The following is a 16,644-nucleotide window of genomic DNA, read 5'->3' as shown; positions in this document are numbered from 1 at the left end:
AAAAATTTGATAGTTAATTTAGATACCAATTTAAAAATTATTTTGAATTATTTTATTAATAATAGAAACCACATTAGGTATCAATATTTTGTTAGTCTCTAAATTAATATCTAATTTAGTCAATATAGTGACTAATTATTTTTTGTCTATAAATTTGATTACTATTTAATAATTTTCTTGTAATGATATATATAAATGTAAATAAGAAATAAATAAAAAATGACAAAATAAATATTAATATTTAAGAAATAAACATCACATATACGAATAAATAAAAAAACTAAACATATTAAAATTAATAAAAACATAGTATAATATATACATAAATAAATAAATCGTTCAAGTATAAAAAAAAAAGTAATTTATGTAAATTTTTTTTTATCCAGACGAATAACTCGAATTTCATTATTTGGTAGGTTAGCTTCTACTTAAAAAAACAATTTTATTGTCTCCTTTTAAGTCCCTTAACATATAATTTTGTTTTCATCCCTTCCTAAGTTTTGTTGATTTATTAGACATGTTTTTTTTTACTATTTTGTATAAAACTATAATTTATATAATTAAATATATATAATATGTAAAGAAGAAAATAAATAAATAAATAACAAAGAAAATATTAATATATAAGAAATAAATATAAAAAATAAATAAAAAACTAAACATTATAAAACTAGTATAAACCATGTATAAACATAAATAATATATATAATTACCTTTTTCATTCCTACCTTTAGCATCAATATTTAATTTAGTCTTTATGTCGGATATTTTTATTAAGTCGCACGTGTCAAGTAAATTCGGAATTAAAATAATATATATAGATAATGTTTTTTCATTCTTACATTTAGCATCAATATTTAATTTAATTCTTATGTTGGATATTTTTATTAAAGTCAAGTAAATTGAGAATTAAGATAATATATGTAAATAATGTTAAATTTAGATACAAATTCATAAATAATACTATTTTTTTTAGTGAAAAATATTGCACATAACAGCAGCAAAAAATTTAAAGAGATCAACATCAATATGAAACCCTAATTCCTTTGTTCAGAACACCTTGAGGGTTTCTTGAGAGAAAAAGGAAAACGTTAATCCCCTTCTGACTTTGCCAATTGTCTCTGAGTGCGCCAGATGTATTCAAAACACTTTCTTCAAAGCACTTTATGCATTTGTACACGTGTCTTGCAGACAATCAATCATTCACGAAATAGTCTTCTTTGTGTGCCACGTTTTAGGTTTCTTCTTTTAGTAAATAATTATTTTAATTTATTTATTTAAAAACTGTGGTGATGACACATGGCAAAAGTTTCTAATTATGTTTATTAAGTATACATAGATTTGGCTCGGGCGAAGTAATAAAATACTGTTGCATCTTCACCACGTAAAGGTGGTGGCTACAAATATGTGCGCAGATATGCATATGTTGCCACTTCAAAAACCCTCCCACCATATTTAACTCTGCTAAAACTGCATGTTCTTAATTCCTTCCTCAATTTCCATATATATCTTGTGTCCCATATTCAGGGAAAATAATTGGATCTTTTCAACCACATGAAAACATCGGCAAAACAAACTGAAAATGCTTTTGTTTCTGGAAAATAGTTACTAGGTTCTAGCGGTGGCTGCAGTAGGGTTAAAAGTTCTATTTGTTTTGTTATTGGGTCCGGTTGAATGGAGGGTGGGGATAGTTTCAGAAATGGTAGTTCATCCATTTCGAGGGACAATGCAGATATCTTCTCAAACTCATTGCACAAAGAGGATGATGAAGAGGCTCTCAAATGGGCTGCCATTCAGAAACTTCCCACCGTTTCGCGTATGAGGAAAGCTTTGTTCACTTCATCCGAAGGGGAAGTGAATGAGATTGATGTGCACAAACTTGGGTTGCAAGAAAGAAGAGTTTTACTTGAAAGACTGATCAGAACTGCTGAAGAGGACAATGAGAAGTTTTTGCTCAAGCTAAGGGAACGAATTGATAGGTAAGACTCCCATTCTCTTTTGTTCCTGATTCTAATGAAGTTGTGTTTGATAGAAATGCACTCATGGTGGCTTCTCCTCCTCCTATTTTGCTTCCTTGGATTGGATGATATCAGAGTTGGAATTGATCTTCCGACAATAGAGGTTCGGTTTGAGGACTTGAATGTGGAAGCAGAAGCTAGTGTAGGAACTAGAGCTTTGCCTACCTTCGCTAACTTCATGGTGAATATTGTGGAGGTGAGTATTGGTACCAGCTTTCATATTTAGTAGAACATGCACCTTGACCTTACAGAAGGAGTTCTAACATGTTGAATATTTGGTTTCACTTATTTTCGTTAAAAGGGTATGTTGAACTCTCTTCATATTCTACAAAGTAGAAAACAACATATACATATTCTCCAGGATGTCAGTGGAATAATAAAGCCTGGCAGGTAATGAAAGTGGTGTTCTATATATATAAAGTGGTAATTAACCAGCACCTTCGGAACCAATATAATGTTTCCATTTCCTACTGTTCAGAATGACATTACTTTTGGGCCCTCCAAGTTCTGGAAAAACCACACTATTGTTGGCCTTGGCAGCAAGACTTGATCCAAAGTTAAAGGTTGGGGCATCAAAGAAAATAATTTTTTTTTTCGAAAAATATTTCTTGTTTTTTCTCTATTTTTTTTAATCTTGGATCTCTAGGTGATTTAGTGTGGTTTCCTGATCAGTTTTCTGGAAAGGTGACTTATAATGGTCATGCGATGGATGAGTTTGTACCCCAAAGAACAGCAGCGTATGTCAATCAAAATGATCTTCATATTGCAGAGTTGACGGTCAGAGAAACCTTGGCCTTCTCAGCAAGAGTGCAAGGAGTTGGACCTCGTTATGGTTAATCTGCAGCATGAATAATTATTTTTTGTTCATGTTCAATGTTCAAAACACATGCTAACATTATACGTGTTTTGATTATGTGTATACATTTTGGCTTTATGCAGATTTGCTTGCAGAATTGTCGAGAAGAGAAAAAGAGGCAAATATCATGCCTGATCCAGATATTGATGTCTACATGAAGGTAACAAAGAGTACATCACTTGTAAGGAATGTGTTTTTCCCATTTGACTTTCATCCCTAAGCCTTTTTTATATTGTTGTTTACTGATAGCCATTCAAGCCAAAGACAGAAGTATGACAGCTTAGCAATGTTACTATAATGCCCTGTTCAATTTTGGACATTCCTCTCCTCTTCAACTTCTTGCTATTAATTGCAAAATTTTTCTTCCAGAAGGGTTCTTTTGAAGAAAACATAAGTGACAAATTAGAAGAAATAGAAATAATGTGAAGATAAAGAAAGTAGAAAAGAATAATCTCAGATTTAACTTAGAAAACTCTTCGCTGGAAATAAAATACGGGAAGAGGACAAACAATTCACCATATTGAAAAAATAAAAACAAACTCTCTAAAGAAACACTTCTTGTATTTCTTTTGTGGTATATCTTACAACTGATAGAGTCCTAAGGTTTAGGAATCTTTTCTAGAAAAATCTTCATTATGGCCTTAAAGCCCCACTAACAACATAATAAAATTTCACTCACAACTTTTGACTTTTCATCTATCAAAACTCCCATTCTTTTATTTTCTAGTAACTTCTAATTTTAAAATCCATAAACTAACATTTAAAGTTTATTCAACAAAACTCCCCCATAAACTTAAATGTTTCTACCATCCATCATGCCAATCCTCTTCTTGTATTTGTCGAAAAGTACTTTCGGTAGCGGTTTTGTGAAGATATCCGCAACTTCATCCTGACTTGCCACATGCACCAATTCCACACTTCCTTTCTTCACATGATCACAAATAAAGTGAAAACGTACATCAATGTATTTGCTTATTTTATGGTTCACTGGGTTCTTTGCCAACTCAATTGCTGATTTGTTGTCAACTTGAATCACGGTTGCATCTAGTTGCTTTAGCTCCATCTTGCTCAACAAGTTTCTAAGCCATATCACATGACATACACACCAAGATGCTGTCACATATTCAGCTTCACCCGTCGATAACGTCACGATCGGTTGCTTCTTTGAAAGCCAAGAAAATGTTGTGTTGCCCATAAAGAATACATATCCCGATGTACTTTTTCGATCATCTATGTCTCCATACCAATCGCTCTTAGAGTAACCCACCAACTTGTAATCTTCTGCTTTTGAGTAGAACAATCCGAGTGATACAGTACCATGGATGTACCGTAGAACTCGCTTCAACGCCTTCCAATGTGAGTAAATCGGTTCCTCCATGAATCGACTTATGATGCCGACACTTAATGAAAGATCCAACCTCGTGCATGTGAGATAACGAAGGCTTCCTACCAAACTCCGGTATCTACTTGCATCGACACATTCTCCTCCATCGAACTTTGAGAGTTTTGCACCTGGTTTCATTGGTATTGATATTGGGTTGCAATTTTCCATCTTGTACTTCTTCAAAATCTCTTTTGCATATGTCTCTTGTGATACAAAAGTACTCATCTTTTCTTGTCTAACCTCCAAACCAAGGAAAAACTTCATCAATCCCAAATCTGTCATCTCAAATTCTCGTCTCATTGTGCCCTTAAACTCTTCTATCATCTCATTATTGTTACCCATAAAAATAAGATCATCAACATAAAGAGCAACAAATATCATGTTACCTCCACTGTTCTTTGCGTAAAGAGCATGCTTGTAAGGACATTGCTTGAACCCGTTCTCTTTGAAGTATGTATAGATACGAGTATTCAATGCCCACGGTGCTTACTTTAACCCGTAAAGTTCCTTCTTCAATTTTAGCACCTTCTTCTCTTCTCCGATTTTCATGTACTCGGGTGGTTGTTCGATGTAGGCTTCTTCTCCAAGCACACCATTCAAGAATGACGACTTGACATCCTTTTAAAATATCGGTCATTTAAATTGAGCTTCTTGGGAAATGAGCAATCAAATAGTCTCCGTTCTTACAACGGGAGCAAACACCTCATCGTAGTCGATTCTCTCCTTTTATATGTATCCATTCACAACAAGTCGCACCTTGTACCTCTCTATCTCGCCTTGAGCATTCATCTTTTTCTTGAATACCCACTTCACACCAATGGGCTGACTTCCCTCTGGAAATTTTGTTAACTCCCATGTGTTGTTGCGGTCAATCACTTTAATCTCCTCATCCATGGCAGTTTGCCACTTTTTGTCTCGCACCGCCTCTTCAAAGCTGATGTTTTCTGCATCTGCCAAAAGACATACAAGGTGTACCTCATTTGTCGAATCATACAAATCTTGCAAACTTCGCATTTTAGGTTGTCGTGTGGTTCATCTTCATCATCGGTAGTTTTGGAATTTTTATTTGTCGGTGCAACGACGAATGATTCTCCAACTTCAATCATAACCTCTGAAGAATTGTTCCAATCCCACTTGCTTGCTTCATTTATTCGCACGTCATGACTCACCATCACCTTCTTGCTTATCGGGTCAATGAGCTTGTATCCTTTTGTCTTCTCATCATACCCAATAAAAATATACCTTTTGCTTTAGTCTTCGAGCTTCAATCTTTGTTGATTTGGTATGTGTGCATAAGCCACAGTACCAAACACTTTGAGATGAGAAATTGTCGGCTTTTGTCCGCTCCATGCTTCTTGAGGTGTTTGATCATCTAACTTCACATGTGGACATCAGTTTTGCACATAGATGGCGCATTGCATAGCTTCTGCCCAAAATTCCTTTGGCATCTTTTTGCTCTTAAGTATTGATCGAACCATGTCGAGAATGGTCCGGTTCTTCCTCTCACCACACCATTTTGTTGAGGAGTGTACGACGCGATTAGAAATTGCCTTATGCCTTGCTCCTTGCAATACTCCATGAAAGTCGTCGAAGTATACTTGCCATCTCTATCGGATCGTACAACTTTTATCTATCTATCATTTGCCTTCTCGACCATCACTTTGAACTTTTTGAACACATCGAATGCCTCAAATTTTTCTTTCAAAAAATAAACCCAAGTTTTTTGTGGGAAATCATCGATAAAGGCAATGAAATACCTTTTACCGCTGAAGGATTCTAGAGTAATTGGTCCATATATATCAGTATGAATCAATTCGAGAGGTTGCTTAGTCCAATACTCAGCCTTCTTTGGAAATGAGGTTCTCACATGCTTGTTGAGCACACATTCTTCACAAAATTTTCCCTCGTACCATGTGGGTAGCCCGTGCACCATATTCTTCTTCGCTAACTCTTTTAGGCCACCATGATGTAGGTGACCAAAATGGAGATGCCACAACGATGCCTTATCTTCTATGTTGACTTGCAAACATTTTTCTCGTATGCTTCTCAAATTCAGCTTGTACATTCGATTTCTTGCCATATCGATTCAAGCAACCAAACGCCCTTGCTTGTTCTTCAAGTGTAGTAGCCGATCTTTTAAAAATATTGAGTAACCTTTCTCCGTGAGTTGCCCCATACTCAAAATGTTGGTCTTGAGGTCTGGTACGTAATAAACATCTTGGAGTGACCCAATTAAGCTATCTTTTTGTAAGTAGCAAACCGTACCTCGGCCTTGACCTCACTTTGATGCATCTCCAAATGACACATGACCATCTTCAATCTTTTGCATCTCTTTGAATAGGTACTCGTGACCACACATATGGTTGCTTGCTTCCGAGTCGAGGTACCACAGAGTGTCATTGTTAACGCTGACTTCATTTTGAGCCATCAAGGGAATACCTTCATTCATTTCGTCTTCCAAGGCTAAGTTCGTTGTCTCTTGTATCTTTATATCGTATCGATAGTCTTTTGCAAAATGCCCCACTTTACCACAATTATAACATTTGTCGGAGTTGCAATCCTTTGCATAGTGACCATATTTGTAACATTTGTAGCACTTGATGTTGGAGTAATTTGATCGACCGCCTCTTCCTCGACCACGTCCTCTTCCACGCCAATTTGGTTGGCTCGACTGTTCCTTCTCCTTATAGTACCCTTCATGACTATTTCCTTTACCATCGCGACCATTTTCACGATTTCCATGGCCACGCCCTCTACTTTGAGAATTTTGATGACAGAGTACCTTTTCGTCTTTTATCGACGCCTTGGTTTGAAGTGCTTTCTCGAGCGTTTCCTCCTCCTTCTTCTTCTTTCGTTGCTCGTGTGCCTCGAGAGAACCGACAAGCTCGTCAATTGTGAGCGTCATTAGGTCCTTTGACTCTTCTATTGCGCACACAATACTCTCAAAATTGTCGGTTAATATTTCCAAAATCTTCTCCATAACTCGTGCATCGGTCAACGTTTCACTATTTCGGTTGAGTTGATTCACCACAGTTTGCACACGCGTGATGCAATTAGATACACTTTCCGACTCATACGGCTCAAAACAACGTGTAAAATGTCGCCTTATCCTTTGATCGCGTCTCTTTCAACATCTTGGTTTGAGCCGCCGTATAATTCGTGGTATCTGTTGGTTCTTCGAAACCTTCTTCGACCACCTCCCATGCATCTTGAGAACCGAGAAGAGCTTTCATTTGAATGCTCCAGTTATCATATCTGGTCACCTTCGTTAATCGTGGTAGCGATATTTGACCGTCACATTTGTCATTGGCTTTGATACCAAATTAAAAAAACAGACAACCACTCACTTGGATTTTCTCTAAAGAAACACTCTTCTTCTTGTATTGTTTTCTTTCTGTGGTATATCTTACAACGACATCCTATTTATAGGCTTTAGGAAGCTCTTATAGAAAAATCTTCATTATGACCTTAAAACCCCACTAACAACATAATAAAATCTCACTCACAACTTTTGACCTTTCTTATATCAAAACTCCCATTCTTTTATTTTCTAATAACATCTAATTTTAAAACCCACAAACTAACATTTAAAGTTTATTCAACACTATTGAAAAAAACATAAGTGATAAATTAGATATACGAAAAGCAAAACAAAGAAGTAACTAAATAAAAATAATGTGAAGATAAAGAAAGTAGAAAGAATAATCACAGATTTAACTTAGAAAACTCTTCACAGGAAATAAAACACGGGCAGAGGACAAACAATTCATTATATTGAAAATTGAATATATTATTGCATATAAAGATCCTAGCACAAGAGCATACTAAAAAAGTTCTCAAAAAAAATTAGGGCACCAACTCTAAAAGTTGCCATCTCAACTAGTTATAGGTGAATCATCAGTTTCTTTTTTTCCATACAGATATTAACTTTTTTTTTATCAGCAAAGAATGAATAAATGTAAAATGGGACACTTCAGGGGTGTCCCAACCCGTATACATCAGATAGGTGCTCCTAAACGGGATGAATTGAGTTCAACTAACACATTCAGAGCACCCAGAATCTACTAAACAATCAAACCAAAAAAGCTAGTAGAAGCAAAATTAAAAGCAAAAGAGCACTTTCCAATATAGTGCCAATTAACTAAAACATGGCCACAACCAGCGGTATGTCACATTCTGATTGCCCCACACCTGGATGAAATAAAAGTAGTTCACCACCCACAATCCAAGATTCTAGCAGCATAACCTGTTGGTATTATGGCTGCATCAAGAAGGTTGTTACCGACATCTAGACTTCACAATCACCTCTCCTATGCTTCACCTATATCAGTCCTACCTCCATACCATCCACCACCTGATAACACTCATTTAGGCAGGATAAGCTTGACATTTGTGATCCATGGTTGCCTCAGAACCTTCCAAAGAATCAGCCCAACATTCCATCTAAATTATATTTTGCCCCTGAGACACCCCTATACCTGCACCTGCAAGAGACTCATAAAACCTGCACCCAAGACTGGTCCAAGCTGCACTTTCCAGTTTGACATTAGCAACTCCTAAGATACTCCTTTGCAAGACCCGTCAAAGAAACTCTAGGATTTCGTATATCCCAGCAAAGATCTACTCTCCGCTCCATATTACCATCAAAGTTGATATGTTGGGAGCCTCCATCTGTCTACCCCTTCTACTCCACTTCACCTTACCTCAAACCACGGTCCACGTCAAACAGAACCTACTCCCACGATATTTTAGCTACTGTGATTCTCCATACTACTAAGCCCTTCTCCTCAACTTCGCCTTGATACAATCCAAAGTCCACATTATCTACCCGCTCTCTCTTACCTTCCAGCCATAGCAACCTCTCGTTCGTGGGGCATAACAACACCAGTCATACATCCCTCATTTAAGTACAGAGTTGTAATTACAGAGCTATCAGGTATTCCACCCATGAGTAGCATGTTAATAACCCAACAACACATGTCATCTATGGTGCCACTCTTCTTTTGATGACCTCCAAAACTCAGGATTCCTTTTCATCATCTTTACTTCTTTTGACTCATATTCCACTCACCACTCTCTGCCTCCACTCAACATATATATTACAACGCAGCCTACCAGACCCAGATATAGAGAATTGTGTTGATAACAAGGACCTTTCCTCAATACATTTCTCAACTCTCACAATCTGTACTTATTGCTTTCGTACCTGAATCTTTGTACTAAGATCATGCCAGCTCCTCCAGGGACAACACCGATGCACTCCTCAATAGAAAGGAGATCACTTACTACCTAAAGATAGAATTTGAGATTGACTTTCCATCCTCTTCTTCCAAAAATTACCTGGACCAAGACAACAACGTGGGATCATCTATTCTGAACCCCAAATGACCCCTTAGTCCTGCTCCCCGTTGGTACACAGACCCTTTACACTCCATCACACTTAACCACCCCACCAGCTACTGCACCACCTATGACCTCCCACCCATAGAACCACCCAACACCCGTGCAGCCAGTCCACATAACAACAGAAACCCACCCAGCACCAGCACACCAACCCTTTTATTTAAAACTAGTAATACATACCATTGGATTCAAAACCCAATATGCAAAACAGTAATTAACATTATGCGCTTTATGCTTCGTCCATAACCACGACTTAAGCTGTGCGTTCTGGAACACCTCTTCCGCATCTACCACACCTTGGTTGAACACAACTGAGTTCCTATGCTCCCATATACACCAGACTATATTTGCCCACACCCCTTTCCACACCAGGTTTTGTTTATTACTGCTTTGGATCAAGTGGAAACTCTCAAAGTGGGTTAAGCAGTCATTGTGTTGGACAGAAAAAATTCCAATCCATCTATAACACAAGGCCCACACACTCTGGGCATGTTTACAGTCCAGGAAGAGGTGTTGACACGACTCTTCCTCGGACTGACACATAGCGCATACCATAGAGTCCAGCATCACCCCTCTTTTCCTCAAACACTCTCTAGTGGGTACTCTACCCAACATCACCCTCCATGCTGTGATCACCACATTAGGGAACGTTTTAGTCTTCCATAGATACTTGAAAGCATCAATCTGTGGGCTCCTATCAGCTTTAACTAGGCATTCATATGCAGACCTCACCGTAAAACTTCCGATTCATCGCTTTTCCACACCCGGGCATCCTTTCTATCCCTTTTTACAAAAGCACTAGATATAACTATACCAAGTTCATTTTCTAAAGGAATCTCCCATTCAAATCTTACAGATATTAACTGGTTGTCCTTTTGACTCTTAATACTCAGGCTGTAGCAACGGAAGGCCAGAAAGAAAATTTGATAACAGATTACGTCCTAAGGGTATAAAATCTATTCTTTCTAAAGCTTCTCCAATCATCGTGATCCACTCATTACAATATTTTATTTTAATGTCTAATTTGTATTTGCAGATTTTAGGACTGGAGACATGTGCTGATACAGTTGTAGGAAATACAATGTTAAGAGGGATCTCTGGTGGACAAAAGAAACGCCTTACAGCAGGTAAACCAAAACTTCTTTTCTTTCAATCACGAAGTCTACAACTTTACATCACTCAATTAAATGAATGTATGTGAGAAGTTTAATCATTATAAACTTATTAATGCAGGAGAGATGCTGGTTGGACCAGCTAAAGATCTATTCATGGATGAAATATCTACTGGTTTGGATAGCTCAACAACCTTCCAAATTGTGAATTCACTCAAGCATTTTGTTCACATTCTCAAAGGAACCACAGTCATCTCACTCCTGCAGCCAGCGCCCGAGACTTACAATCTTTTTGATGACATTATTCTACTCTCAGATAGTCATATAGTGTACCAGGGTCCCCGCGAATATGTGCTTCAATTTTTCGAATCAATGGGTTTTCAATGTCCCGAGAGGAAAGGTGTGGCAGACTTTTTGCAAGAAGTAAGTGTCCTTGAGTATTGTCTCAACAATGTAATCTGTCTGCACCGGTATAAGAGAGTTTTATAAATTTAGTTGTGACCATTGATTAATATGCTATAGGTAACATCAAGGAAAGACCAGGAACAGTACTGGGCACACGAAGATCAACCTTATAGATTTGTCAGAGCGAAAGAATTCTCCGAGGCACTAAAGTCATTTCATGTTGGGAGAAGCCTTCGTGAAGAACTTGATAGTGAATTTGACAAGTCTAAGAGTCACCCAGCTGCTTTGACAACCAAAAAGTTTGGAGTGGGGAAATGGGAACTGTTAAAAGCTTGCTTATCTAGAGAATATTTACTTATGAAGCGCAATTCATTTGTTCACACCTTCAGGCTGAGCCAAGTAGGATTGGAAAATAGAACGGTTCATTATATTGTCGTGTCATCTAATGCTATTATTGTTTTACTCATAGCTTCTCCCTCCATTTAGGTTGCTGTAATGGCATTTATTACCATGACCATCTTCCTCCGGACTGAGATGCGCAGAGACTCAGTGATTGATGGCGGGATATATGTCGGTGCATTGTTCTTTGGCTTTATTGTGATTATGTTCAATGGACTTGCTGAAATTCCCATGGTTGTTTTAAAACTTCCTGTTTTCTACAAGCAAAGGGATAATCTGTTTTTTCCTTCATGGGCATATGCTCTGCCTGCATGGATCCTAAAAATCCCTATGACTTTTGTAGAAGTTGCCGTTTGGCTATTCCCAACCTACTATGTCATTGGATTTGACACAAATATTGGAAGGTAAAAACAACTTTGTGTTGACACATACTCAACAACCATGCTCGTTGATCTTTCTAGTCTCATTTTCTATCTTAATGCAGATTTTTTAGACAATACCTAGTTCTTTTAGTGGTGAACCAGATGGCTTCCGCATTATTCCGATTTCTTGCAGGAGTAGGGAGGGAATTGAATGCAGCTTTAGCACTTGGGTCATTTACAGTGACCTTCCTTTTTCCTACGAGTGGTTTTATTCTATCAAAAGGTACCATAGATACAAAATAGACCAACCCCATGCTTTCCATTATGTTCTACACTAACAATGCACCTTTGTCTTCTTTATGGTTGCAGGCAACATAAAAAAGTGGTGGTTATGGAGCTTCTGGACATCACCTATGATGTATGGACAGAATGCTATGGTAAATAACGAGTTCCTTGCGGAGAGATGGAGACATGTAAGTTTAAATAATATATACCTGTATGTCTTCTTTATTATATAAATAATATGATATCTGAACATAATCTTTTATTATAGGTTCTAACTAACTCTTCGGAGCCTCTTGGAGTCGAAGTTTTAAAATCACGGGGATTCTTCATCCAATCATATTGGTTTTGGATAGGCGTTGTGGTTTTGATTGGATATACATTACTTTTCAACTTTGGCTACATCCTTGCTCTTATGTATTTGAGTAGTGAGGGTCTTCAGCTTAAATATTTAATAAACCATATGAGGTAAATCTACCTATTAATTTGATAAAATTGATTTTGCAGCACCTGGGAAGCGACATGCTTTTATATCCGAAGAACCTGAAAACAATGAGAAAAATGGTGGTAGTAATAAAGGTACTTCTTCTCTTAACAACAGATAACATAGTCAACTCTATATTGCTAATAGTTCATTACCAATTCACATTACATTTAATTGATAACGCTGGAACTACTTCATAGTGAGACAAAGTATATGTGGAAATACATCTTCTCATGCTTTTCCGTCTGGCTATAGAGGAATGGTTCTTCCTTTTGAACCACATTCTATCACCTTTGATGACGTAACATATGCTGTGGACATGCCACAGGTAATGTAGAAACAAAATTAAACCATTCGAAAAAACATGCATATATTGTGAATTAAAAATTATCAAATACTTGCAGGAAATGAGGAACCAAGGACTTGTTGAGAATAATTTGGTTCTTTTGAAGGGTGTGAGTGGATCCTTCAGGCCAGGTGTTCTCACTGCTCTAATGGGTGTCACCGGAGCAGGCAAAACAACTCTGATGGATGTACTTGCTGGTAGAAAAACCGCAGGATATGTTGTAGGGAATATCACAATCTCTGGGTATCAGAAAAAGCAAGAAACATTTGCAAGAATTTCAGGATACTGTGAGCAAAACGACATCCACTCTCCTCATGTTACTGTGTATGAATCCTTGCTTTATTCAGCATGGCTCAGATTGTCCCCAGACATCAATGCTGAAACCAGAAAGGTTGGTATCTAAATTTTATGTCTTTGACAGTCATTCATGCTAATTCATTGTAGTTTAACAAAGGCTGCCAACTAGTTTGAAAACTTGAGGTTGCCATGAAGTAACCATTTCAGTAATTCTGCATTCTTGTCTAATGTGGCTTAGAGTTTGCAAGCAAATTTTCACAGTAATTTGTAACCGCCAAAACCAAAATTAGAATCTATTACCATTCATGATTGGAATTATTAAGTCCTAAATAACAAAGGAAACAAAATTATAAGTGTTTAAACCAAAAAAAATACCTCGATGTTTGACGCTGATTAATGGTTGCAGATGTTCATTGAGGAAGTCATGGAACTTGTGGAACTGAAACCACTAAGGCATGCATTAGTAGGGTTGCCAGGTGTTAATGGTCTCTCAATAGAGCAACGTAAAAGGTTGACAATTGCAGTTGAACTTGTAGCAAATCCTTCCATAATATTCATGGATGAGCCAACTTCTGGGCTAGATGCAAGAGCAGCTGCTATTGTCATGAGAACGGTTAGGAACACGGTAGACACTGGAAGAACAGTTGTTTGTACCATCCATCAGCCTAGCATAGACATATTTGAATCATTTGATGAGGTGAAACAAAATCAGTACAGCAACTTTATTCTGCTTTCCGTACCAAGTTTCTAACCCTTTTGTCACGACAAAATGCAGATTTTTCTAATGAAGCAAGGGGGACAAGAGATATATGCGGGGCCACTTGGACGTCGTTCTTCCAATTTAATTAGTTACTTTGAGGTGAAAATATAAATGCTATGAAAATTAGGAATTCTGAACTCATGTTTTGCTTCAAATCAATCTTCATGCTAAAGTTTCACTCATGCACACTTTTATTCTGTAGGAAATCCAAGGTATCGGTAAGATTAAAGATGGCTATAATCCAGCAACATGGATATTGGAAGTCACAAGTTCAGCAAAAGAAATGGAATTGGGGATTGATTTTGCTGAGGTGTATAAAAATTCAGAGTTATACAGGTATTTCCAGTTGTATAGTGTAATAATAACTACAGACTCGAACAGATAGAGGCACTTAAAAGGTCTAAAAGTGCTATAATGTTATGTTTGTTATTAGAATTATTTTCAGTTCAGAAGTAAAATGGTTGCTGATATATGGTCTTTGTTATTTCCCTCAGAAGAACTAAAGCACTTGTTAAAGAATTGAGTACTCCATCTTCTGGTTCGAAAGACCTTTATTTTCCTTCACAGTACTCAACTTCATTTTTCACCCAATGCATGGCTTGCTTATGGAAACAACATTGGTCTTATTGGCGCAATTCTCAATACACTGCTCTAAGATTTCTATTCTCCACTACCGTAGCTGTTTTTCTTGGAAGCATGTTTTGGAACCTTGGCTCCAAAATGTAAGATCAAACAAAAAACTTTGACATTCTCATTTGTTTTGTTGCGACTATTTCATCAAACATAAAACTTCCCCATCAATTATTGCAGTGAAAAGCAACAAGATCTTTTCAATGTCACGGGCTCCATGTATATTGCTGTTCTCCTGCTTAGTATGAAGAATTCTAGTGCAGTGCAGCCAGTAGTTACTGTTGAACGGACAGTCTTTTACAGGGAGAGAGCAGCTGGAATGTATTCAGCTTTTCCATATGCTTTTGCCCAGGTAAGCAATTCCACTCTCTAAATACATGTCTTTTATTTGAGTGTTATTTGATCCTAAATCATAATCTTCACAACACTTGATATAGAAAATGAAGGAAAAATATGTAGATCTCAATCACTGATGAAAAGCCAACTGTTAATATTATGTATACATGCATAAAAATCATGAATGTGTTATTAATTTATTCATTAAGTTTTTCGTCAACAACCAAGATTAGTTAATCTCTAAACTCTAAAGAAAGTAACTCCTTAAGAGGAGTCAAATCCAAAGCTAATTGATAACTTGTCTGTCTTAGTAATTAAGGTGATTATCATCAGGATTTGAAATTATTACTTCTATTTACTTCATTAAGAGTGAATAATTTACCTCTGCATTCCTTCTTTCTAATCTATATTGCTGTTGCAGGTTCTGATTGAGCTCCCATATGTACTTGTACAAGCTGTAGTCTATAGCATTATAATTTATGCAATGGTTGGTTATGAGTGGACTGTGCCTAAATTTTTGTGGTGCCTATTCTTCATGTACTTTACCTTCCTGTACTTCACCTACTATGGAATGATGGCAGTGGCAGTGACCCCTAACCTACCCATCGCCAATACAGTTTCTTCAGGATTTTATGCAATGTGGAATATCTTCTCAGGATTCATAGTCCCACGGCCAGTAAGTTTCGTCTTCCTTTCATATTTAGTGCTCAGTAGATTCATACTCTCTAAACATATTCCTTTTTGGCATGGTCTACCAGAGGATCCCAGTATGGTGGAGGTGGTGCAGTTGGGCAAATCCAGTTTCTTGGAGTTTGTATGGATTGGTGGCTTCACAGTATGGAGATATAAAGCAAAGCCTTGAATCCAGTGATGGGACAACAACAGTGGAAGGCTTTGTGAGAAGTTACTTTGGTTTCAAGCATGATTTTCTTGGAGTGGTTGCAGTTGTGATGGTTGCATTCACAGTAGTTTTTGCATTGGTCTTTGCTATATCAGTGAAAATGTTTAATTTCCAGCGGCGCTAGAAAACCATTCAAGTATTTCGTACAGAAATGTTCATCGTAACATTTGTAAGAAAATATCTTCATAGCTCACTACTGTAATTTTTTTATTTATCAATTAAGTGTATCATAAACAGTTTAAATAGTTTCCTAGAAATCACAGTTGATTCCGAAAAGGACGAAAGAGAGGATAACTCACTCTTAAAATGATACTAACAAAAATGAAAAAGAAAAAAAAAACTTCATTAATATCACAGTAAAGTTGTTGTTATGATCCATCTTTCCTTTCTTTCGGTCTAAGTTGTGCCATTCATCTCTCACCAACCATGTTGAAACAATTTTCTCTGTTTTTTTCCATTGCACCAGTGTAACCTTGCCTTATCTTTTCCATTTTTTCTTCTTGTTGTTTTTTGAAAAAGAACACAAAACACAAAGAAAAGAAAGTAGAAACTTACACTACAATAAAATCATCAAATAGAAATCAATTTTTTTTTATCAGCAAAGAATTAAATTAATTAAAATGGATACTATACAGGGATCCCAAGGCACCTCTTCCCTTTCTAAGGGAA

At 36.9% G+C, this 16,644-nt stretch overlaps 1 protein-coding gene across 2 annotated transcripts; it reads left to right on the top strand.

Annotated features, from left to right (window-relative positions):
- The first annotated feature begins 1,393 nt into the window (after positions 1-1,393).
- On the top strand, positions 1,394-16,218 carry LOC137814342 (pleiotropic drug resistance protein 1-like). 2 transcript variants are annotated; one of them, XR_011081633.1, is made up of 24 exons: positions 1,394-1,979; positions 2,094-2,214; positions 2,320-2,408; positions 2,497-2,581; positions 2,691-2,850; positions 2,958-3,034; positions 10,555-10,608; positions 10,698-10,788; positions 10,895-11,196; positions 11,296-11,577; positions 11,665-11,981; positions 12,062-12,222; positions 12,309-12,412; positions 12,493-12,649; positions 12,729-12,800; positions 12,906-13,033; positions 13,110-13,442; positions 13,755-14,045; positions 14,124-14,207; positions 14,311-14,444; positions 14,603-14,830; positions 14,919-15,090; positions 15,656-15,750; positions 15,833-16,218. XR_011081633.1 is itself a non-coding variant. In XM_068617030.1 (24 exons), the coding sequence occupies exons 1-24, from the start codon at positions 1,675-1,677 to the stop codon at positions 16,097-16,099; spliced, it is 4,269 nt and encodes a 1,422-aa protein (XP_068473131.1). In that variant the 5' UTR covers positions 1,399-1,674; the 3' UTR covers positions 16,100-16,218. The 2 variants fall into 2 exon arrangements, 1 of the variants encoding a protein (XP_068473131.1); XM_068617030.1 differs by having other exon boundaries at positions 1,399-1,979; positions 15,496-15,750.
- Positions 16,219-16,644: the final 426 nt, after the last annotated feature.

The sequence above is a fragment of the Phaseolus vulgaris genome, chromosome 1 (assembly GCF_000499845.2).
Source record: "Phaseolus vulgaris cultivar G19833 chromosome 1, P. vulgaris v2.0, whole genome shotgun sequence".
Taxonomy (NCBI): domain Eukaryota; kingdom Viridiplantae; phylum Streptophyta; class Magnoliopsida; order Fabales; family Fabaceae; genus Phaseolus; species Phaseolus vulgaris.
The sequence above is the reverse complement of the archived record's forward strand: the minus strand, read 5'-3'. Positions and strand labels throughout refer to the sequence as shown.